The 24955-nt window shown below is 43.9% G+C and overlaps 1 protein-coding gene across 1 annotated transcript in view; it reads left to right on the top strand.

The window, feature by feature from the left end:
• The window catches only part of UNC93A (unc-93 homolog A), a 261105-nt gene that overhangs the window by 207160 nt on the left and 28990 nt on the right, over positions 1-24955 (top strand). The window contains exon 6 of the mRNA XM_085611371.1: positions 7786-7921. Within this exon, the coding sequence (XP_085467497.1) occupies positions 7786-7921 (136 nt within the window). The remainder of the gene's footprint in view (positions 1-7785; positions 7922-24955) is intronic.

The raw sequence follows: 24955 nt of genomic DNA, 5'->3' as shown, positions 1-24955 counted from the left end.
GTAAACACGCACTTTTTACTTATAGTCCTTGCTTACATGAAGCAAGGCTGGCAGTAAAAGAAGCACAGTTAATGTCAGCATTGCTTCTTGTAAGCAACGACTATAAGTACAAAGTGCGTGGTTACACAAAACTTGCAGGTTTTCAAAACACATAAATGAAAGGCATTGTTATTTACAATGCCAATAGCTCAAACTCTCGTAAACGTGAGACCTATTGCATTGCAATTGCTTGTTAAGCTTTGAGACGGAGGCGGCAGCAGCCATAGGAAGGCAGGGACCGTGATGCCAGGCCATGCATTTCAGAAACAGGAGGGAGGAGTAGGCAGCTGCAGCCAAAACGGACCTCGGTCTTTGAATGCACAGCAAGTGTGGCAAGATAAGAGTAAGATTTACAGTCCTGTTTACAACAGAGCTCTCTAAACCACGATCACTGGTCTCCAGTGCTTCAGCTCAAAGAAAGAAATAGTGCTCACAAGCTCCGAGTAAAAACACATGTAACAGGGGCATTCCTTGAAAATCTGCGGTGTTTTAAAGCCCATATCTTGAAGACAGCATGTCCCGCAGAGACAGCACAAGCGATGCCTAGGTGCGACCAAGAATAAACCCGGGCGGAGACATCCGCTCCGCCCGTGGAGTGTACGGAGATTTGCCTTCTCCGCGTTCCGCGGAGAACACGGAGAAGGCAAAACATCAGTGGGCGGAGCGGAGTTGGCCGGCCCCCGCCTCCACCCCCACTATTACAAGTAGGTAAACCTTAAGTAAAAATACATTTAAAACCACTTACCTACGTACTACATCGTCCCCGGGCTGCAGTCCGCATCTTTCTCGCCGTATGGGTAATCTGGTGAAAACTGTGCATGCGTGCGAACCCGCGCATGCGCATTTCTCGCTAGAAGTGCTAATGCGCGTGTTTTCACCAGGATTACCCATACAACAAGGAAGATGAGGACTGCAGCCTGGGGACGCCGCAGTACTTAGGTAAGTGGTTTTAACTGTATTTTTACTTAATGTTTACTTTACTTGTAATAGTGGGGGGTGGAGGCGGGTGGTGTAGCGGAGCTCCACAAAGTTTGTTTGAGACTCTGTGGACCTTCGCGCAGCCCCACTACACCCAGGGTTACCAAAAAACTGAAAAGAGGGCTTGTGTTAGTCTCCTCGTCAATTAAAATAAAAGTAGAGTAAGCGTATAAAAATAATTAAAGTAAAAACAATAATAGATGACACAACGCTCTCAAAATTAATCTCTAAGTAATTACTTACCCGAAAATAAATACATGGTACCCATTTGGCAGGAGTACATTTCCAACCCTTTCCAAGAAGGGAAGGGGTTGGAGAGAAGTTGGTGATTTACCTTAAAAATGTAAGTTTGTTGGTGTGCTTACACTTGCGAAGCAATCCAGGCCTGGAATGGCCACTCCTTGCTTATTTGCAAAACCAGTGAGTAGATTTTTATCACATGAAAATCTTCATGCGCTTGAGTGACAAATGCCGCCTTTTGCTTGTATAAACCAACCCTATATGTGTTGGAAGGCCATCATTTTTTGACTCTAACAAGACTTTGTAGCGTTTGTAATACAAGTCAAGCATCCGCAGCAGTGACAGCTCGCATAGGGTGTGCTGCAGGGTGGTGTGGCAGGGCGGGAGAGGGGAGGGGCAGGGTGGGGGGGTAGTAAACTTGGACATAAGACGGAACGTAGCAAAGTAATTATTACGTTCCTTTGTTCCGTCGTATGTCCGAGTTTACTACCCCCCCACCCTCACCCTCCCCCTCCTCACCGCCCCGCAGCACGCCCTATGCGATCCACCACTGATCCGCAGCATGTCCAGTCAGCGACAACTAGCGCAGACTCAATAAGCTGCAATAATTTGACTCGCCTTATGATCTGGATTTTCACTAATGAACTTTATAACAGATAAATCCCTTGAACAGTTGCCCATTCTTTTTTCCCTATGAAGAAAGACCAAGCTTGGGCCGCAATGCATTGGAGAGTGGGGTATCGATGAAACGGAAATACTTAAAATGGAAAGATGTTTGGAAATGGACTAAAACATGATTTATAAACAAATTTACATTTGGAAAATTAAACAATGGGTGGAAGAATTTATTGCACAGATATGTCGTTGTGAACAATTGGTGAATGACCCCATCATAAATGAAAATGTTTAAAGAGTGACATTGGATGATGAGGTATAGAATCTAAATACAGTCTGAATACTAAAAGGTGAAAACATTCTGTGCATTAAGTATGCTTGGGAGGACTTTCTTCAGTACAGAAGAGAGCGGGTTTTGATAATCTAAATGCCCGCATAATGAAAGACTGATCAGAAAGCTAACCCGAACTTAGCCCATTCATAAACAGAACCTCTGCACTTGGTATATTACAGAGTACAATATAATCAGAAAGATGTATGATCAGAGGTCTACTGGAATCCAAACACTGATCTAATATGAGCAATGGCAGAATCAGAAAGGATATAAAGCTTTGATCTAATGACTGCTGCTATCCGTTTTGAGTTCATGACACGGCACTATATGGGTCCAGTGGGTTTTTTTCAGGACACATAGTTTTCTAGGCTTATTGTTATTTTATAATATACCACATCCGTGTGAGAGTCGCTAGTGGTAGTTAGCTTTTCAGCCAGCAAGGCAGGGTGCTGGTTGTGATGGCCATGCAACAGGGTGTCTCAATCGTCCAGATGCAAGGGTACAAGGGCCTGGACAGCAGTTCTGCTGTTGCTTTTGGGGTGAATGATTTCACTTTTTTCAACAGAGCTGTTCTGAAGCGGTATTGATTTTCTTGGAGATGGGTTCCTAGAAAATGTGTCCAGGGTATATTCAGTTGAATTTGCATTGGGTGAATGTTGGGGTTTGAATATTGGCAGGTTCACGTCCTTGAGCATGGTTTGGGCTAGTTGTTGTTTGTTCTTGGTGAACAGTATGAACTCTGTTGTGATGGGGTTGAGGTTCACTACATTATTATAGTCCTTTTTATCAAATTAGTTCAGTTTTATGATTAAACGATAGGGAAAAGGCTATGCAGATGACTTTCAACTTGTCCTAAAGCTACGCTCAACTAAACAGGGCTAACGCTAAATTTTGCCACATGCCTGCAAATGGTAGAATGATGGATGAGTAGGAAACAAAGTGAAACGAAAGGGAACCACTGTTTATGGCGGGTGCTTCAATAAAATCTCTCCAGCTTTAGTGGGATACTTTCTTATTCTAGTCATTTTGCATAGTAAATCTTGATGGATAATCAGTTGTCTCTTAAAAACCCAGACCTTGTTGGTAATTCATGGAGGCTGTTTTCACTAAAATCCATTGGAAGGAGTTTTCGATTCTCATCTTGCCAATACATGGTCCAGCCAGTATTGGCCCTGTGGCAGTCTATATTGGATTATTCGAAGAGTGTTTACCTGGGGTTTTCTGATTACCTCCTGGATAGGTTACAGACTGGTTTTCTATCTGAAAGTGTGTTGCTTGTAAGGCATGCTGTGTTGCCCTTTGTATATGAGATAGATCCAGGTTATGTCAGCTGAAAGAGCAGCCCTTACAACCAGGGCCACTGAAATTATGTGATTTTGCAACTGTTGCATTTTCCGTGGATTGACTCCTGTCTTTCCGTTGTAGTCGGTATGTATCAATATGTCACTCAGATTTCTTATTTTAACAAAAACAGTGGTCAATTCATATAGTCAATTTTCTGGTATTCAGGATGTGACAACTCTGGTTAAATAATCTCTTTATGTAGTTTGGAATTGTAGCGTAAATAGTGACCTGTCAAAGTTTCCTGTTTTTGTCTTTGATTTGGACCCAGAAGTACTCCTCTGTGGGTGTCTCTAGCTCCCTTATTTGCTCTGGTTATTTTTTCTATACGTTTTTCAGATAAGCCAGCGGCTTATAAATCATACACGAGTTACACTGCAGTTCCTGCACAGTCTGAGAAATTGTCCATACGGTAGATTCTCACGTAGAACTTTTGAACGGTAGCTGTCATACCTAAGAAGACTATCTGTTTGTTTGTTGTATGTAGTCATCGAATGTGGCCAGCTCGAATTTTCCAGTTCTAAATGTACAAAAGAAACTTTCTCTGTAGAGAATGTCGAAGTGAATCTGATCCTTTGTGATGATCTAAATAACAAATTCTTGTGCATTTTCTTTATTCCCATTCCAAATAACAAGAATATCATCAACGCATCTCTTCCAGGAGGTGATAAAAGTCAAGAAGAGGTTGGTGTCAGAATAGATGTGTTTATCTTCAAAGCCATGCATGTAGAGGCATGCCAGCCAGTGCTCAGTTTGAGCCGGTGGTTTCCGGTGCACTTAATTGTCAACACCAACACTTGCGACAGTCTGTTATAAGGTGGCACCGCCTGGCTAATTTAAAGATGACCATAACAACAGTTAATTATTAATTAGATATACATTAAAAATGACTATCACCTGCCACCCAAGAGCCATTTTTGTAGCTTTAAAGGCCTGAAATAATCTGAATTGTCACATTTGTAGGAGTGTGATGGTTAGTAGTTGGTTTGTTACTATCAATGGCAGCATAGCAGGGGCAATGTGTGGTGCATGCTGCGGTGGCCTCCTGAGGAGAGCCCTGGCACTTAGATCATATTTTTACAAATTAAGCACTGTTGCCAGCCCAGGAGCAAAAGTGCTGCCCATTGAAATTCTTTGAGTTTGTAGGTATAAAGTGTATATGCTGCTTTCTATGGACTTAATTAATAATTCCCATTTTTTAAAATAATCCCTGCACAAACACCTGTTAGCAAGGAATTCACAACTGCAAGAGGCGCAAGTTTACTGCAACTGGAAATTACATTGCATATTTCTCTGGTGTGCTCATAATCTGGTCTTCTAGCACTAGAAACCACTTCCTTTGCCCGAGGATTAGAAAAGGAGATGCTGTTCCAGAATACATAGGCTCACCTTGGGTCTAAAAGAGCCTCATTCTACTCCAGACCCCATTTGAAAAGCCCCAGCTCCACACTGTACAAATTGTAGGACATTCTTGAGCTTTCTTTAAAGATTTGTGTACTTCCAGGCCTATGAGGTAGACCTACAACATAGAAACCAGTTTAAGTTGTGCTGTTCCATTAGAAATAAAGGGCCAGATGTACAACCATTTGCTTTTGCGACTCGCAAATTGCGACAAATTGCGAGTCGCAAAAGCAAATGTACAAATGTACAACAGTGTCAGAGACACTGTTAGCGATTCCCAATGGGGTCACAAAATGTAAGGCTCATGAATATTAATGAGCCACTCACTATATGCGACCCCATTGGGAATGGCTGGCCCTCCCCGGGATGGTGGCCTGCTGGTCTCAGCAGACCTCCATGTCTGGGACTGCTTTTCAATAAAGCAGCTCTTTTTTTAAAATGCAGCCCGTTTTCCTCAGAGGAAAATGGGATGCATTAAAAAAAAAAAAAACTTTTTCGTTTCATTTTTTAACGGCAGGCAGGGATCACTGCCTGCCCTCAATAAATATTTTCCCATGCATTCCCAAAGGGAAAGGGGTCCCCTGGGGATCCCTTCCCGTTAGCCAATGCTTTACCACCTACTTGAAGTAGGTGGTAAATTGCGACTGTTTTGCAACTGCAATTGCGGTTGCAAAACAGTCATACATGGAGTCAGACACGCTATTAGGAAGGGACCCCCTTGAAACGCCCCTTCCTAATAGCGAGTCGCAAATTCTCATTAGCTAGTTGCAAATAAATTGCAACTCGCTAATTAGGGGTTGTACATGGCCCTCAGGTATTTGACCCTATGCTGATGAGGTCATTTTGTGCAAAAAATGGATATTGTGTGTGGCTCTTCGCAGTTTTAGTGGCATTGCTAAACACATCTTTCATCATGTAGACGAATATATGACGGTACATCGCATGCCATCACAATGAATGCCATTACAACGTGGTTGTAACAACGCAAGTGCTGTTACAACGTGTTACTATTACAACGTACACTTTTACCATGCATATGCCTTTACCACGCATGCCATTAAAACGCAAAGGCATGTGTGATAGAGGCATAGACTTGGTAAAAGTGGTTAAGGTAAGTAATGGTATATGTAAGTATGTGTATAAATATATATATATATATGTGTGTGTGTGTGTGTGTGTACCCACCATAAAACCTGAAATTACCCTTGCCCCCCCCAAAACCCATACCCAACCTGAACTCTAAAATTACCCTTGGCACACCAAAACCCTAATCCACCCTGAACCCTAAAATTACCCTTGGCACCCCAAAACCCATGCCCATCTTAAAACTTAAAATTATCCTTGGCACCCCAAAACCCATACCCACCCTGAACCCTAAAATTACCCTTTGCACCCCGAAATTTATACCCACCCTGAACCCTAAAATTACCCTTGGCACCCCAAATCCCATACCTACCATGAACCCTAAAATTACCCTTGGTTCCGCAAAACCCATACCCAACCTGCACCCTAAAATTACCCTTGGCACCCCAAAACTCATACCCACCATGAACCCTAAAATTACCCTTGGCTCCGCAAAACCCATAACCAACCTGAACCCTAAAATTACCCTTGGCACCGCACAACCAATACCCACCCTGAACCCTAAAATTACCCTTGGCACCCCAAAACCCATACCCACCCTAAAACGTAAAATTATCCTTGGCACCCAAAAACCCAGATCCACCGTGAACCCTATAATTACCCTTAGCACCCCAAACACATACCCACACTGAAAGCTAAAAGTACCCTTAGCACCCCAAAACCCATACCCACCTGGAACCCTACAATTACCCTTGGCACCCCAAAAACTATACCCACCCTGAACCCTAAAATTACACTTGGGCCCCCCCAAAACACATACCTAACCTGAACCCTAAAATTACCCTTATCACATCAAAACCCATACCTACCCTGAACCCTAAAATTACCCTTAGCACCCCAAACTCCATACCCACCCTGAACCCTAAAATTACCCCTGGCACCCCAAAACCCATACCCACCATGAACCCTAAAATTACCCATACCACCCTAAAACCCATACTCACCATGAACCCTAAAATTACCCTAGGCACCCCAAACCCACACTGACCCCCTATAATTTCCCTTGGCACCCCAAAACCCATACCCACCATGAACCATAAAAATTACCCCTACACCCCAAAACCCAAACTCACCCTGAACCCTATAATTACCTTGTACTTACATGTAAAACACATATGCCTTTACCATTCATGCCTTTACAGCAACATTCGTTGTAAAGGCATGCGTGAGAAAGGCATATGCGTTGTAATGCCAAGCGTTGTAATGGCATTGCGATGTGACGGTACTTGCGTTGTAGTGGCATGTGTTGTAATGGCTGTTTTCCCATGTAGACAAATGTGCTTTCTCATCCTGGGTGCATAATAACTCTTCAACATAGTCCTCATGTGCAGGCATACATTCTTTGGGGTTCGCCGATTTGTGTTGATGACCATGTGTGGGAGAGAAAGAATGACAGCTTTGATTCTATGCTTTAAATGTCAGTTGGATCATAATGTTTTCAAGCATTTATGGCAAAACAGATAACTGATTACAATTTGACAGTATAACGCTGATAGTGAGACACTAATGGTCACATGGAAAATCTGAAATTCTTTCTTGTATTTCAACAAAAATCTATGTGACCTGGCATATTAAGGTGGCGACGAAAATTGTTGGAATTCATACAGAGGTTATTTGTCATCCTTACATTTTACCTAAAACCTTTAATCATTTCTAGATTGTAACATGACAGTTTTTATTTTGTCTCATTGCAGTCATACGTGACCTGTTCCCTGGGCATACAGTACGTAGGTTATGTAATGATCTGTTTTGCCGCAACCAACTCAATTTGCTCCATGGTGTTTGGAAAGATTTCACAGTACACAGGCAGAATTGCTCTCTTTGCACTAGGTAAGCCAGCCCATGTTTGTCTTTATATGCACAATGAGAAGGCGCATTGGGTATATGTTTGTGTGCATGGTTACAAGGAAGGCTATGGTACACCTTCTTGGACTATTTTAAGGGTGCAACTTGCAATTAAAGAGTCTGAGTGCAGCACAAACGAACTCAACAAGCTTCAGTCAAAGGGTCTGATTCAGGCACCAACAAATTCAGCAAGCTGCAGGGAAAGGGTCTGAGTGCAGCACAACAAACCCAAAAAGCTGAAGTCAGAGGGTCTGAGGCAGGTACCAATAAACCTAACAAGCGGCAGGGAGAGGGACTGAGTGCAGCATAACAAAATCACCAAGCAGCAGTCAAAGAATCTAAGTCAGGCACCAACAAACCCAGCAAGCTGCAAGTAAAGGGTCTGCGTCAGGCACCAACAAAGCCATCAAGCTGCAGGGAAAGGTTCTGAGTGCAGTATAACAAACCCAGAAAGCTGTAGTCAGAGAGTCTGAGGCAGGCACCAACAAACCTAGCAAGCTGCAGGGAGAGGGTCTAAGTGCAGCATAGCAAAATCACCAAGCAGCAGTCAAAGAGTCTAAGTCAGGCACCAACAAACCCAGCAAGCTGCAAGAAAAAGGTTTGCATCAGGCACCAACAAAACCATCAAGCTGCAGGGAAAGGGTCTGAGTGCAGTATAACAAACCCAGAAAGCTGAAGTCAGAGGGTCTGAATCATGCACCAACAAACCCAGCAAACTGTAAGTAAAGGGTCCAAGCGCAGCAGCAACAAACCAAGCAAGCTGCATGCTAGAGAAGGGTCTGAGTTCAGCACCAACAAGCCCATCAAGCAGCATGCATGAGATCTGAGACAGGCACCCACAAACCCAGCAAGCTGCAAGTGAAGGGGCTCAGACAACACCAACAAGCCCAGCAAGCTGCATTCAAGAGGTCTGAGTCAGGCATCAACATACCCAGCAAGCTGCAGTCAAGGGGTCTGAGTCAGGAACCAACAATCCCAGCAAGCGGCCAGTAAAGGTTCTAAGTGCAGCACCTACAAACCCAGCAAGTTGCATGCAAGAGGTCTGAGTCAGGCACCAACAAACCGATGAGGCTGCAGTGCAACACGACAACACCAGCAAAATTTGCAAGTAAGGTTTTTATTTAATGTCTTTGTTGGTTTTTACAGTTTGCAATATAACAAAACCATTTCTATAGATTTTGGTAAATATACATGCACAACATTCAAAGTTCTTGACTCTACTGAGAGCCAGCCGTGGAACCTCACTTCATAATATCCACAAACATGCCTCAGGGTGTTGATGGTATAATAATTGTGGTCATAATTACATTTCATGTTGAGCACATACATACCTTATAGCTCCTGATTTGTATTTCTCAGCCTTCCTCCATCTCGAAACCATGCACACTACATCCCCATTGTTCCCCTTTCCCAACCCCCACAAAACACATATACAAAGATTACTCTTTTGGCCAGAAATCGTAGTAATTTTTGGCATCAGATCAGTGTAGATGATCTTTGATATATGCGGCCCAGTCCTGCAGGTCTTCTGCTACCTTATGATCAGTACGGACCAGTCCAATTCATCTCTCTTTCGCAATAGCCCACTTGGCTTCAACTTTCCTCCATCTCTGAAGCTTTGGTGGTTCTCGGCTCATCCAATGTAGAGCTATTCGCTGTTTTGCAAAGAGTAGGATGAACAGCAGAGCACTGGTGTACATTTTGGTTTTAGTTTCAAAAGGGGATCTACCTAACATGCATGCAATCGGATTCAGTGTGACAGGCAATCCTGGTTTCCACTTATCTGTCAGAGACGTCTGGCCAATACTCCAGAACATGAGAGAATGGTCAAAATATGTGTAGGTATGTTGCTCCTGTTATGTTTTATTTTGGGCATTCACTTGCCTTACCTAGCTCCAAATGCACTGTTGCATGAATAACGTATGTATAACACAGTATATTAAACTGCACCAATAAAAAATTGGCATTATGTTTACATTTCATGATGTGTGGAGGTGTTTTGCCACAGTCTATATACAGAAGCTTCTTCTGCAATCCTTTCCCCCATTTTTCTCTTGTTGTAAGGGTTTTAGTAAACTTATCTCCACATAGACCTCTTTACAGTTTTGTAATCGATCCCGCCAATGTTGGTGCATGAACATTGCTGTGAATGTGTGCACATTACGTGGAGCTGTGACAAGCAGGCTTAAAATCTCTAACTGTCGAGGAAATCCCACTGTACTGCAGGACCGGCCCCTGTTCCAACTAATATATCTTCCTGGCCTCTTCAAAAGATAGAAAGTTCTCATTCAGAAACAAATCTCCCATTTTCACACTCACTCTCCCCTTCACCTTGTATGGTCCATGTCCCTGGCCGGCTGTCCGAAGTTTGATGCCTCTCATAATGGTGCTTGTTCTGAAAACTGTGTCCCCGTTTTATGCATGTTCATCATTTCCTGCAATGGTCTGAAAACCATCTGGACTAGAAATGGGGGTGAGGGGAATACTATTATCTTACAAGTATTAATCCAGAACTGCGCTCTAGAAATCAAAAAATCCTTAATTGTCGAACACCGCAGTTTGTGGAAAGGACAAACAGATCCTTTTGTTATTTAACCCTCACACACTCTATTGGTGTCATGCTTCATCATCGAGTTCACCCTGACTCCTAAAGGTCAGGGTAGGATCGAACATATTTCAGGGAGCTCTTAGAAGATGTAGGCCAGGGGGACACAAAGATAAAAATCCTACTCCATTCCACAAAAAAATTACGCCTTTTGCAAAAACCCAGATAGACGGAGACCAAATAGGTGAACTGAGGGTTAGGACCTTTGGCGCACGTTTGATTACAAGGCTGTCCACACCGCTATCCTTGAGATACCAGTTACTCCCCCGAATTTGACGGAATTGTTCTCGTATCCTGAAGAAGGGAGATAAGTAAGTATCCTCCCTTTTTACTGAGCATAAATGTTACAGCTATCTGTTGCTTCAACCACAATATATAGAGTGAATCACTGTCAACGCCAGGGAGGGAATCATTTGAGCCCTGATGAAAGCCCTGGACCCTTGAGGCCAATTTTTTGGGCTGAAACATGTTGGCAGATTATTAGGGTCATAGGACCATTATTCCAAAAAAGACCCGTTTTTACTATTTTTAATATCCACTACATCCCTGCGAAGAAAAGGATACCTGGGGAACGGAGTAGGGTTTTTATCTTTAAGTCCCCCTGGCCTACATGTTCGCCAAGTAAGGATTTTTTGATTTCTAGAGCTCAGTTCTGGATGGATACTTGTAAGATAGTAGATTTCCAGCTGGGAGGAGGTATCTAGTCCTTGACCTCTCTTACCCCTTAAGTATCAGTGGACCACCTTCCATTGACACTTCTTTGGTTACAGGTGAGGGGAATACCACCGCCTCTTTTGACAGTAAGTACCTCAGATCCACTGGTACCATTGCAGATTCCACCTGCAACTCCCTATCTATGTTTTTGATCTCTGTAAATCACCTTGCCACAAAATTCAGCTCTGCAGCCAGGTAGTATTTTTGATGTCCAAGAGCTGTAGGACACCCTCCCCAGATGTTGGCTTTAGTGTATACAGGGAAAGTCGGCTATGTTTTCTGCCCCATTCCAATGTTGTCAGAATGTTTTCCAATTTACATAGATAAATACTGCACTGGAATAAGACCAACCATCTTAGCAATACCATAATTTTTGCCAAAGCTACTTTACCACCTTGTACAAATTGCAGGGTCTGCCCTAATTTCAATGCTCTTGTTGGCCTGTCCTGTAGTCTAATCATGGTGTGCTTGTACCATTCATTCCTCGGTCATGCTATCTGACCCCGAGATATATATGTTTCCAATGTATGGCAAGGTTCTGACTATATGTTCTAATCGCTATCCCGACCCTTCTCGAATGAAAACAATGTTAACCAGTTCAGCTTAATCTTTACACCAATTTACAGATTAATCTGTTCAATATCATCAGTACAGAATCAACTGTCATCCCCAAGTTGCTAATTTTAAGATGCATGCCATCTTCTATAACTAAACCAAAGCTCCCATGTGCTATTGTTTAATCTCTAGTGTTCTCAAGACTGGACCATGGGAATGCTACACTCATAGGTCAACTGATAGCCCCAATGAAAGCAACAATTAATGCAGCAGCAAGACTTTTAAGTGGCATACGTTGTTACGATCGCATCTCCCCATCATTTACAGCTCTCAACTCTGCTCCCAGTTGAAGCCAATATTCAAGTAAAAAATGCATGCATAACACACAAAGCGCTACATAATTCTGACCCAAATTATGGTGAATAGTATCATGCTATCAGGAGGCTGAAGAGAGTCCAGAAATTCTAAATCCTTGATACTAGAACCAGCCAGATTTAAAAAAAAAAAACTTTTTGATTCAAATGAAGGAGGAATTGCTGAGTGAGTAGGCTAGCTTGGCTGAACCAAGATGACATTTGTGAGAAGAATCTGATAAAAAAGTCGAAATCTGCAACTGCTGTAATCTGACCTCATATTGATTGCTGTATGTTCTATTGTAATGTCAGGAGCTTCGACACAAAGCCCATCAGAAGCCCAAGCATACGCCCAACCTCTGTGAACAAAATGGCATTCGCCTTATGTGACAATTTGAAATTGGTCCCAAAAAGTGGAACTTAAAACACACTGTAAAGATATGCAAGGACCATCTAAATAGAGAGGAAATCTTCCAGTCCTCTGACCAGAATGGTGCTCTGACCATATTATAAATCTCCAATCCCACCCAGGAAAACATACATCCCATCTCGAGGTATATAGCCACACATTAGACAAAAATGCAAACCTTTTGACCATCAGACACAAGAGATTTATGGGACTGCAAGATGAAATGCCATTGGTGACTTGATATGAAACCAACTTCTTGGTGAAGAGCCTACTTCACACAAGCAAAACGTATTTAATCTCATCAGGCATATTACTGCATACAGCTTATCCATGAGAGGCTCTAGGGCAAGGTCAAAGAGCAGGGGGGAGAGAGGACACCCCTGCTAAGTTCTGCGTGCCATTGACTATGCAGCTGATATACATTGACCAGTCCTGACTCTGGCAGTGGGCTTAACATACAGGAGTCAAACCCATTGTAAAAACTGCACACCTATGCTATACCTCTGCAGTACACAAAGCATGTAATTCCATCTATTGGTATCAAAGGCCTCTGCAATTTCAAGAGCTAGGAAGGACGAGCAAGACCAAAGATGACTTACTCCATCCAAGATGTGATAAAGTCTTCTAATATTCAGAAAGTCGTTGCATCTAGGGATGAAGCCACTCTGATCTTTATGGACCAAATGTGAGAGGCAGGGGAGGAAATGCTCTACAAGGATTTTACTTCAGAGTTTATACTCTGGTTATGTGGTTAAAAGCAATCTTGCGCCAATTCTTCCATCCTCCCAGACACTTGACACTCCCCCAGACCCCCCATTAGCAGGTCTCCTAATCAACTGTCGTTCAGCAGTTAAACATGCAGCCGATATCGCTGACCTCATCCTGCACAAAAACCTGGACTTAGCTATTTTTACTGAATCCTGGCTAAATGAATACTCCTCCCCTTGTCTGGACTTATTAGTACCTCCTAATTACAACATTGCTAGGCTAGACAGGCAGTCGAACAGAAAGGGCGGAGGCCTCGCCTGCATCTACAGATCCTCCCTCCTGGTCAAGGAACTCGGAACGCTCACTACCGACTCCTGCGAGTATCTTGCACTCTCCCTCACCAACAACGCCCTTCATCTTTGTAACTTGCACATTCTTTACCACCCCCCAGGCTCTAATGACTCTTTCACCGATCACCTACTGGAAGTCATCACCTCAAAAATGTCCTCTAATTCCAAAGAGATCTTCCTCGGTGATTTCAATCTCCATTGGAATGACCCCAATGACCCTCACGTCAATACCATCAAAGACCTCCTAAATGACCAAGCCCTGACTCAATCCTGCTCCCTACCAACTCACTCAAAAGGAGCCACCCTGGACTGGATCATATCCAAGGACTCCGTAGTCAAACGCATCTCTATCGACCCTTGTGACTGGTCCGACCACCACACCATCTCCTTCATCTTACCCGGATCAATCAAGACTAAGCCCCTACAACTGATGATTCCCAAACGCTGGATCAGGGACACCAAAAATCTGGACCTTACGAGGCTGGAGGCTTGCTGCAAACTTGAGCTCTACCCGACCTCGAACACTACCACAATCAATGACCTCTATCATCATTACTCGGCGTCTATGTCGAACATTCTAGACGACCGTGCCCCCCTGAAACTAAAGAGAACACAAATCAAAGACAGAAACCCCTGGTTCTCCGCCTCCCTCAACTCAGAGAGGAGATCCCTACGTCAAGCCGAAAGAATATGGAGGCAGTACCCATCTACCGAGCACCTCAAACTTCTCCGGCAGGCAAGAAACTCCTACAACAGACACATCCTCAACTCAAAAAAAAAAGATTACTTCAGATCCGAACTGGGGAATGCCACGAATAGGCCCCGCAAGCTCTTTGAACTGGTTAAACTTCAATCAAACAAGCTGGCCAAAACCCCTAAAGAATCCCCAAAATCTCTTATATCTTCGGATGAATTCTCCTCCTTCTTCGCCGAAAAAATTGCCTCCCTAGGAATCGAACTTAGTACCGCCTCTTGCGCTCAACCCCCTCATGACCAACTGCCTCCCCATGCACCCTCATCTTCGACCTTACCCAAAAACGAAGCTTGCTGGACTGACTTCGAAGTCTACGACGAAGACTCCATTGCTAAAATCCTCTCTACATTAAACCCAAACAACCACTTCAATGACCCGCTACCATCCAACTGCCTCGCTGCGGCCTCCCGTGCCATTGTTCCTTGCTGGACCTCGATGATCAACGCCTCTCTCCAGCAGGGATCGATTCCGGACCCCTTGAAAGCCGGCCAAGTCCTTCCTATTCTAATAAAACCAACGCTTGATCCCGCCGCACCAGACAATTTCAGACCCATCTCTAATATACCCTTACTAGCCAAAGTGTTAGAGAAATGCGTACAATACCAGCTTAGTCAACACATCGACAACTTCCACCTGCTGGACGACTTCCAATCGGGATTCAGACCAGGGCACAGCACTGAAACAACCATGCTCCACATTGTGGACAACGCCCTCCAAGCCCTTGACCAAGGCAAAACATGCCTCCTAATCCTTTTAGATCTATCTTCCGCCTTCGACACGGTCAATCATGAAAAACTACTTGAACGCCTTAAACACAGGATGGGTCTGGATGGCGTTGTCCTTGAATGGTTCAGGTCCTTCCTCCATAACCGATCTCAAAGATTCCTCATTGACGGCAAACTATCCGCTCCCACCCCGGTCACGGTTGGAGTCCCTCAAGGCTCAACCCTGTCTCCTACCCTCTTTAATCTTTACTTAGAGCCTCTCACTGAAGTTCTACGCTCCGCCAATATCTCCTACCACATGTACGCGGATGACACCCAAATTTACATCAATATCTCCTCACTCAAGGAGGTCCTCGCCCAGAACGAAACCCTGAAACTAACCGTCCAGTGGCTTGCCACTAACCAACTAAAACTCAACGCCAAGAAAACTGAATTTCTCCTGATCTCCCCCTCCAAAGCCAACCCGGAGCTACAGGTGTGGTTCAAGGCCATCACAGCCCTAAATTGTCCCCCGACCATCGTGGACTCCGCCAAATCACTGGGCATATTTCTCGACTGCAACCTGAACATGCGTGACCACATTAATTCAATGGCCAAGGCAGCCAGATTCCACCTGAGCTACCTCTGGAAATTAAAACCCTTCATCGATGCTCCAGATTTGAAAATGGCAATCCAAGCTCTAGTCATATCCAGACTGGAATTTGGATGTTCCACGCTCACAGGCTTACCCAAGCGCTCCTTGGCACCGCTAAAAGCCTGTCTCAACGCGGCAGCCAGACTACTCACCGGCACCAGGAAATTCGACCACATCTCTCCACATCTGAAAGCCCTAAACTGGCTCCCACTAGAGGCCAGAATACAGTTGAAACTGGCGTGCATTACACACAAGGCCTTATACGCAAACTCCCCTGCATACCTTTCACAGAAGCTTGTGCTATCGGGAGGAAACAGGAAATCTCGATCCACTAACAGTCTCCTGCTCCGACCCGCCCACTTTCGTAAAAAAAGAACCTACAATAGGGCATTCACCGGGGCAGCACCAAGAATTTGGAACTCCTTCCCGCCCAATATCAGAAGAATCCCCACTCTTGCTCGCTTCAAGAAGGAGGCCAAAACCTTCCTCATGGGTAAATTCCTGTACTAAGACCCCCTCTCAGCCGCTATGACTTGCTGCTTGATTCCATGACGATTGCGTCTTCCGCAACTCTTCAACCGGACTCCATCGAGACCCAAGGGGGCCACGGTCTCCGCCAACCCTAGCTTGAATTTTAAGCTCTCATGTGTGCACCTTTTGCCCCCATGCTCCCTCATCCCCCCCCCCCCCCTCTATATTTTAAATTTCTCTGCTTTTGGATACTTTACTGTTTTCACTGTTTCTCTATGAAGTTTTTTTCCCCCTGTTATCCATGTAAAGCACTCTGATACCCTCACGGGTCATGTTCGTGCTCTATAAAACATTAAAATAATAATAATAATAATAATACTCTGGGCTGAGAGTAGAGACCGAACACTGTTGAGAGAGGTTCTTGTCCTTGTTTTAGGATCGGAATTAGTATGGCTTCTCCTTCTATTTGAGGTACCCGGCATAGGGATCGGGCATTTTCATAAAGGAGCTTCAACAGAAGGAGCAAGTTAGTCTCAAACATAGTGTAATACTTAATGGAAAGACCAGAGGATAGCAGGGTCTTCCCCTTATGGAAGAAATGAAGGGTCTGACAGATTTTTGTGATTGGGCCATTTAGCCTTTCACAATGGTCCGGTGGCACTTGGAGGAAGAGGAGGAAGAGGAGATCATCCAAAAAGGAGCTGAAGCACTCCCGGTCTGAAACCAATTCCGCCTTGTAAAGCGAGGCATAAAACTGCTAAAATACTAAGTTAATATCACACTGTGTGTAGACGGTAGCCTCATGTCTGTCCGGGGTGGAAGCAATGGGGACACCTCTGCTTTTCTGACAAAGAATCCAGACAAGGACCCTACCTGGCTTATCAGCCTCCAAGTACAACCTCAGTGTGTATGCCGCTACATTTATATCTCACAGGTGATCTTAGAAATATGTATGCTGACTCAGGGAGGGGATCAGCCCTCTGGGTACCCCCGGCTTCGTCCGGATCCATCATGCAAGTACTAGCCTCTACTTTTGCAGTATCACGGTCCAGCATTCTATGGACACCCACTAAGGACTTTGGTAATGACTTTAGTAATGACTTTAGTAATGACCATGATCATTACATTAAATGCCCACCACTCCAGCAATTGGGCGAAGGTCGTGTTTTCATTTTCCGAAAAATGCTGGACTATTATTTTTCACAATGTTTCCTTAAACGCAGAGTCCTCCAGTCACTGCAGTTGCATGCACAGCTCGGAATGGGAGTGGAGATCCTACCCCGAGCCAGTCTCAATTCTAACGAGTTATGATCAGAGTAGATCTTGGCGAGGTAAGCTGTGTTCTGCCAATTGAAGAGTTCTAGAACAATTTAAGCGGTTAAGCATAATATGGAGCTTATGAGGGGTGAGTAGTGTGAGCACTCCTTGTGCTGCTGTTTACAGGCATGCCAGGAGTCCACAAGGCCAAGCTGCCAAGCCAAGAGGTAAAAGCTTAGAGCTTACATATGTCCAACAACTAAGGGAAGTCCGTTAAGGAGACAGTGAACAAGGACATATCACCCCTCCGGAATGAGGCACTCTTCATCTCTAGTGAAAGGAGTGCCTGGACTTATCTAGATGGACGCTCCCTCTGTGAAAGAGGAATACGTTGTGATGAAGAGTGGACCCTTCCATTTGCGACAGAGGCTGTCATCCTCTGCCAGGCTCAAGTGCTTTTCCTGTAAATAATCAATATGAGCAGTATGTCTCCTAAGATGGACATATTTTATAACGTTTACATATTGTACCCATATGCCCGGATATTCCATGTAATTAGATCATATTTTCCCCAGGCAGGAATGTTGCAGGTAGGAGGGTGTGTGTGCAATTAATGTTCCCCTAGTATGATGGATAGTATAGCTGAAGAGGTGTCTATAAAGTAAGCAATAAACAGGATTTAACTGCACCAAAAAAATCCCCAAACATGAAGGAACACCAACAGGTCAGAGACAAAATTATCATCCAACCAAACTAGGTTACTGCCGAAATCAGCAGGTTGAGGAAATACTGCAAAGAAAAACTATGTAACTATTCATGCCGCAACAGCCTGCCAAAAATGGTATCAGTACTGGTAAGTGATAAAGGGGGAGGGCCATTTGGCAATTAAAGTAGATCTGAGAAGACAGCCCTATTGTGGCACCTCTTTATGAGGAGAGACCATGTAAGAGGAGAGGGGAAGACCACAATGGCCTGCAAGAGAGTCAGAGGTAAGACCTGAACTGAGGACAGCAGAAGACCACAACAAACATGGTTTACACTGACTTATCATTTAGCAACCCTCATGAACCATACAGAAAGCTGAGTTTAGTACAACAAGGTCTAAAGGAGATCATCAGGGGTCTGTAATGTGACCAGCAGGGCCAGGAGCAGCGAATCTACAGAGTCTGAGGTTGCATTAGACTCACCTGCCGAATCAGAGGATGGATACTTGGGGGGTTCTCAAAACACAGCTGTGGAGTCCAGGGCAGCACGGCAGCCCTTCTGAGCCTGTTCCTTTATCGCTTCCTCAACTCCTTGTGCCTCTTTCTCTGCAGGCCCACTGGGGGTGCCACTGCTTGCAAGAGGGGCACCATGGAAGCCAGACCCCGGCCCATGGATGACTTAATCCAGGATTCTCGTGGAGACATGAGATAGTGAGTGTTTTAGTTAACTCTGACTTTGAAACTGCAGCACGTACTTGATGCTGAGGTTTTTTTTTACTCTCATGAAGGAGGTCTTTTGGTTCTGTACTACAAGCGTAAAGTCAGGGAATATAATCACCTTGGTCAAGTCCACCGTAAGCGGACCCTTGAGTTTGGCCTTCAGCCGAATAAAGTCTCTGTTGAAGTAGGTCAGGAGGTTGGGAGGAAGTCTTCAAGCTATAACTCAGTGGGGTTGTTCCACTTCAAAAGATCTTGGAAAAGCCCTGTAGGACAATGTCGTTTTTGAGCTATTTTTTGATGTACCGGATGGGGTCAGGCTCATCTGTGATCCTTAGAAGATCTACAAAACAGTGATTTTTCCTCCAGGCCCATCCAACCATGTCCTATGCACAGTCCTCCAAAAGGCGAATCCGGTTGGTCATCTTAAAGTCTTGGAGTCTGCGCATGAGGACAGGTCCCTCAGCGTTAACTCATTGTCATGGATCATATCTTTCACTCTACATTGTTCTTCACAGGAGATACCAAGGTCTTTCAAGTGGCATTCTGGTTTCAGTGCCTGCAGTGAGGATTAAATTCAGTTTATCTGATGACACTGGAGATTCAGTATTGAGATTGGCTGTGATTGCAGAGCACTGTAAGGAGTTCTCAAGGGCCCTGATCTCCACCACTGGGTCATCCAGCTGGACAGTGGCATTTACCAGTCTATTTCTGCCCATTGTGTCTCTCATGGCACACAAGGATGCGAGAGAGCACCTGGACCACTCCCTCGGCTCCAGGAATTTGAAACTTTGGCCCCCCCAGATATCCTAACGAGGAACTGGACAAGCAAGCAAGCAGTTACTCACAGGGCCAGCATGGGCAGCCAAGGAAGGGTCTCAAGCAATATGGAGATAAAAATATGTGGACTTCAACACCAGGAATGAAGATGGCCAACACTGTGCTAAGACATGGGTCCCACCGTCATGGGGTGCGGCAAATCAAGGAGGAACCAGTGCCATGCCTATCCAGGCGCTCCCCAATGAGTTACATCAGATGTTCAATGGCGTCATTCTAAAGGGCACAAAGGGTGTACTTCACGGGCAACAGTCAATAGCCCTAGCAGAGCTGCAGAGGTGCACCCTAACAACGAGGATCAGTAGCATCGAGGGGATGGGTAAGGGTTCTTTCAGCACTACAGGCCTTGAGTTGTAGTAGGCCATAGATAAGTCTCAGGCCCCCACTGGGTACAAACAGGGGATCCAGGAACATGGGGAGACAAAGTCTGGTTCAGGATGTAGCAAACAATATTGAGCGGACCCCTCTTCGGCGGCCTGAATTGTGCAGGGAGGGGTGAAGGCAAACTCAGCAATCAGTCTAGAGCAGGCCTTCTGCGACTTGGACCCAACCCATCATGTGCCACTGTCCCCAAGGCTGGCACCTACAACATGGAGAGACCAGGGCCCTATCTGGCAGCGGTTGGTCTGATCCCCATTCCTCCATGGTGCCCTCAAGAGAAAAGCCAGGCCAGCGAGGTGTGCACTGGTGCACTGTCAGGGCCAGCTCAGCCAGGAGCAGGCCTTCTCTGACATGGACCCAACCCGTCATGCATCACTCTATCCAAGACAGCCAGGGATGGCACCAGCAACACAGAGAGACCAGGGCCCCATCAGGTAGCGTATACCCTTACCTCCACTCCTCCAAGGCATCCTAAGAATATGGGCCACCCCAGCGAGGAGTGCGCTGGTGCAGCATCAGGACGGGCTGACCCACAGTAGGAGGGCCCCCTAAACACCAGGGGTAGACCCAGAAATGCCAGTCGATAGCTCAGTGACTTGACGCAAAAAGAGGAAACTTTGGCAACTCCCACAGAGCAGGGCCAGTGAGGGGTCTCAGCTGCTGCCACTAGAGGGGCTTCTGGAGCTCCTCTGGGTATGTATTTTATGTGTATGCTCTCTTTACATGCCTTTGATGTCAGAAGAGTTCCATTCAACATGTTTGGTCCAGATAGAGTTACTTGTTCTCTAATCATATTCCTTTTTTGTCGTCCTCTTGATTATTCCTCTATTTAAATGAAGGTTGCCTGTAGCTGGCATTGGATTGACTATATTTATGTGTTGTGCTGCAGGAACAAATGATGGGCGGAAAGCTGAATAAATCAAACATTCACCCCCAGTCAAGAGATGTGGGTTAAATCCATAGTTCTTGCTCACAACCCCACCCCAGTTTGGACCCAGCCATATGCAGATCAGTCATGACCCTGCTCCTCATGGGAACAGTCCAGCCCCAACTGCCAAGTCAGGTACCCCCTGGACCATAAACAAGCATCTTGGGACCGGTTACAAGTTTTCACCCCTCATCAACCAGGCTAGCTTCACTACAGTGGCTTGGAGAGCACGGGTCCTACGTGTGGGCATACCTGTCCCACACAGGGTGAAAAATACAAAAAGAACAATTGATGGAAAGACTGTTGAACAATGTCAAACATTCACCCTAGCACAGAGATCTGAGGCTAAATCCATAGTTTTTGCTCACTGTGCCACTGGATTCAAGCTAGCCTGGCTGATGAGGGGCAATACCTCAAAAGCGGTCCTATGATGCTTGTTTCCAGTCCAGGGAGGACCCGGCTTGCAGTTCGGGCTAGATGTGTAATATTAAATAGTTACCTTGAACCTTTTCTGACCACTTTCCAGTTCTGACAATAGCAATGCCTGACCATCTAACTACCCACAAACCATGGTGTAGACCTCTGCTTTGCTAATGGACATGGACTTTAAAGCTAACATTGCAAAATCAGGATTTTTTTAAACGAACATAGACTCTGTTTCTTCCTTTTTAATGGTATGGAAAGCATTTAAAGGCTATATACAAAGGATCTTCATCTACAAACAGTCCGGGGTTCTTAAGTCCCTAAGGAGTCATCAGCAAATTTTTGGAGACCAAACTTATTGAGGCGCAGCAGCACTAAGTCTTCTCCAAAGGTGACCACATTGGCAGTTCTTGATGGCCTATTGGCTCAGTTCAGGAAGCTGCAGACCACAAGGTAGGACACCACCTGGGTAAACAAACGTGCAAGCTCATGTATACAGGTAGGAGGAATGACCCAGTAGAATGCTTGCCTACTTCTGAGGCGAACGTGGCCCAGAACGATAGTGACATCCTTGCATTAACACACAGGACAGACCATATTAGGTACTGAGTCAATCCTGCAAACTTTTTATGCATATTAAAAAGACCTCTAAACCTCTGAAATGCTACTCTCTGATGACCACATTGAGACTTTTTTTAATGATATTGCCATGATCTGGGTGGAAAATAGAGCTTGTGAATTCTGTCTAACACAGGTTACATTGGTTAAAATTCAGCAGGCCTTAGATGGCTTCCGCGGCGGGTAAAGCACCTGGGTCTGACAGCCTTATAGTGGAGTTATTCAAGGAGTTTAAGGATCTCCTTGACACTGGGGGCTTGCCAGTACCAAGTGGCCCTTGAGTCCGGAACTCTTCCCCCTACAATAAGACATGATCAGATCTCTATAGCCCTGAAGCCTACTAAGGACCCTAGGGATGCCGGCTCTTATAAACAGTTGTCCCTATTTAATATGGACAATAAGATTTTAGAACGAGTTCTGGCAAATAGATTAAACCCATTGATGACTAAACTTGTCTGGATCGATCAGTCATTGATGGCAGGCCTACTTCAAACGGTCTTCTTATGTTGCTTTCAATTATTCATTGTGTCAGACCGGAGATTCAGGTGATCTCAGTGTTCCTCGATGTTGGGAAAACCTTTGATTCGTTAGAATGGCCTTTTTATTTACCATTCACTCTGGATGGCCCTAAGGCATTATTGTCCAGGGATGGTCAAACTGTGTATACTGGCCCTACAGCTAGGGTTAGAATTAATGGCTATCTGACTCCGACACTTGAGGTGGAAAAGGGTAATTGATGCAGCGCGAAGCTAACAAAAATGTATTCACATATACTTACTTCATCTAAGAATACTCAAACTATTTCCTCTCTGGGCCCATTATCAAAATAACTTTGCAAACCATAGATACTCCGATGAATCTTTTATGTGAGCTAAAAGGGACAGGGATATTAAGAGAAAATGGGGCAAATCCTTATGAGGACCTGGAATAAAAAGATGACAAATTCATGCAGACTAAAAACAATTTCTCTATAAACTCACATTAATCAAACTATCAACAAGAGATTTCACACCAAGAATGACTCAAATTGATAGAATTGCTTATGTAAATCATTTATCTAGTCCTCAATTTGAATGGTCAAGAAACACAAATCACATTTAAGCTTTTGTTTATTGAAATCATTTAGTACAAATAGTCACACAATATCATAAAAATTCAGTAATAGACATTTGCTGGTCACATTGGGGATTAGAGAGAGAACATAAGGAAAAATCAAATTCAGCATTTAGGTTATACAAACCAAATATGCAGAGATGAAACATTAGGAGTCACCGGTTTGAGTACCTAACACTCCAGCCAAAGAGTTATACCTGCACACTTTACCAGGCGGTAAAGTACAAGTTAAGTCAGTTCGGAAATGTTTAGTTCAAATCGGATGGGCATAGGAAATCAGAGTTCAGTCCAACATCATGCCAGGCAGGAAAATTGGAAATAATAACCAGCAGCAGCCCAGACTCCTCCTCCATGGGGGCAATTATACTGCCAAAAGTTCTCAATTTACGCCCACAAAGTATCAGTTCTATTGTATATTATGGTTTCCATTGGTTGTCCACAGTGTGCTGCTCATGGTGCGATCAATACCTCACTAAGAAATCCAGAAGAATTAAGTAATCCTTTTGTCAAATCATCAATTTCAACAACTTTATAATTGGCATCCTCTCCTCGGAAGTAAGAAAATTCATTTGTTCACTGTCTGTCCGTTTCTAAAGGCTCTCTCTGGGTTTGAAATGTTGTTGATACATTTCTGTCAAAAGTGTTGCAAAATCAGAAAAGGACCTATTGTTCATAAGCGTTAAAAGGAAACTCTCGGAAAAGTTCTCATAGCGTCTTAAATTACTTCAGCTGGATTCCCCTTTCATGAACAAGGAAAAAGAAGCATTCGAGGCCTACATGGAAACTTATTAAAATCATTACCACATTAAGACTAATATAAAACGTACATTAATATGAATAATTCAGTTTTCTTAGTAAATTCACTCATTATTCTTTTCTCCAAAGGTTACATGTCAATATGAGGCACTACTAAAGGAAACACTTCAAACGTTTTATTTTTCAAACAGATTATTATGCGTGTTACTTTTGTTATTAATGTTCATATTAACATTTTACTAATGTAAACAGCAAGTCTTGTTACTGTCAAGCATCTTTAAACTTAATATTTTAATCGTTTTCTAGTGTTTTATTATGTAAGCATTCTTTTCACTTGTCACATTAGGTAATCAGCAGTACATTTTTTTAATCAACCATGTTTATTTTCTTAAACACATGTTTACATTTCATAAGCAGATAACTTTTTTTCTCCTCTCTTAATTTACGTTTTTCACATTTTCACGTTTCAGAACACTTTGGCATGCTTTTACTATGCAGTAAAAGATCTCATGTTTTTCGTCATCATTCTATTTTGCACATTTTGTTAAAACCATTGTCGTTAATCACATCTAATAGTGAGACTTGACAGAGGAAACAGTCTTTAAACTTTTAAGCTCCATCAATTCCCCCTTTGATGGCGAATTAAGCCATCACACAATCTTATTTTATCTTTAATCTTAATCTGATGTTGCGTCAGAATGCGGATGTCTTCATCTGTTTCAATCTCATTTTTTCCAAGTTTCTCATCTCATCATAAAAATCACTCCTTTTGTCTTCTAATTCAATCTCTGCTCTATTTCTTTTTTGACCTCTAGTTTCTTTAGAGCTTCTCATATTCTTACAATATCTATATATTAGTACTATTATTAGTAAGTCAATGGCAATTGTTATTAATGGAGTTAGTATTTTCCCCACTAAATCATTTCCCAGTGCTGCAATTCAATTTCCCACTGAAGAAAATCCTTTCCCAATTTTCTACCACGCACCATCTGAATTTAATTCTGTTA

The sequence above is a fragment of the Triturus cristatus genome, chromosome 6 (assembly GCF_964204655.1).
Source record: "Triturus cristatus chromosome 6, aTriCri1.1, whole genome shotgun sequence".
NCBI lineage: Eukaryota > Metazoa > Chordata > Amphibia > Caudata > Salamandridae > Triturus > Triturus cristatus.
This window is presented reverse-complemented; position numbering and strand designations above follow the sequence as displayed.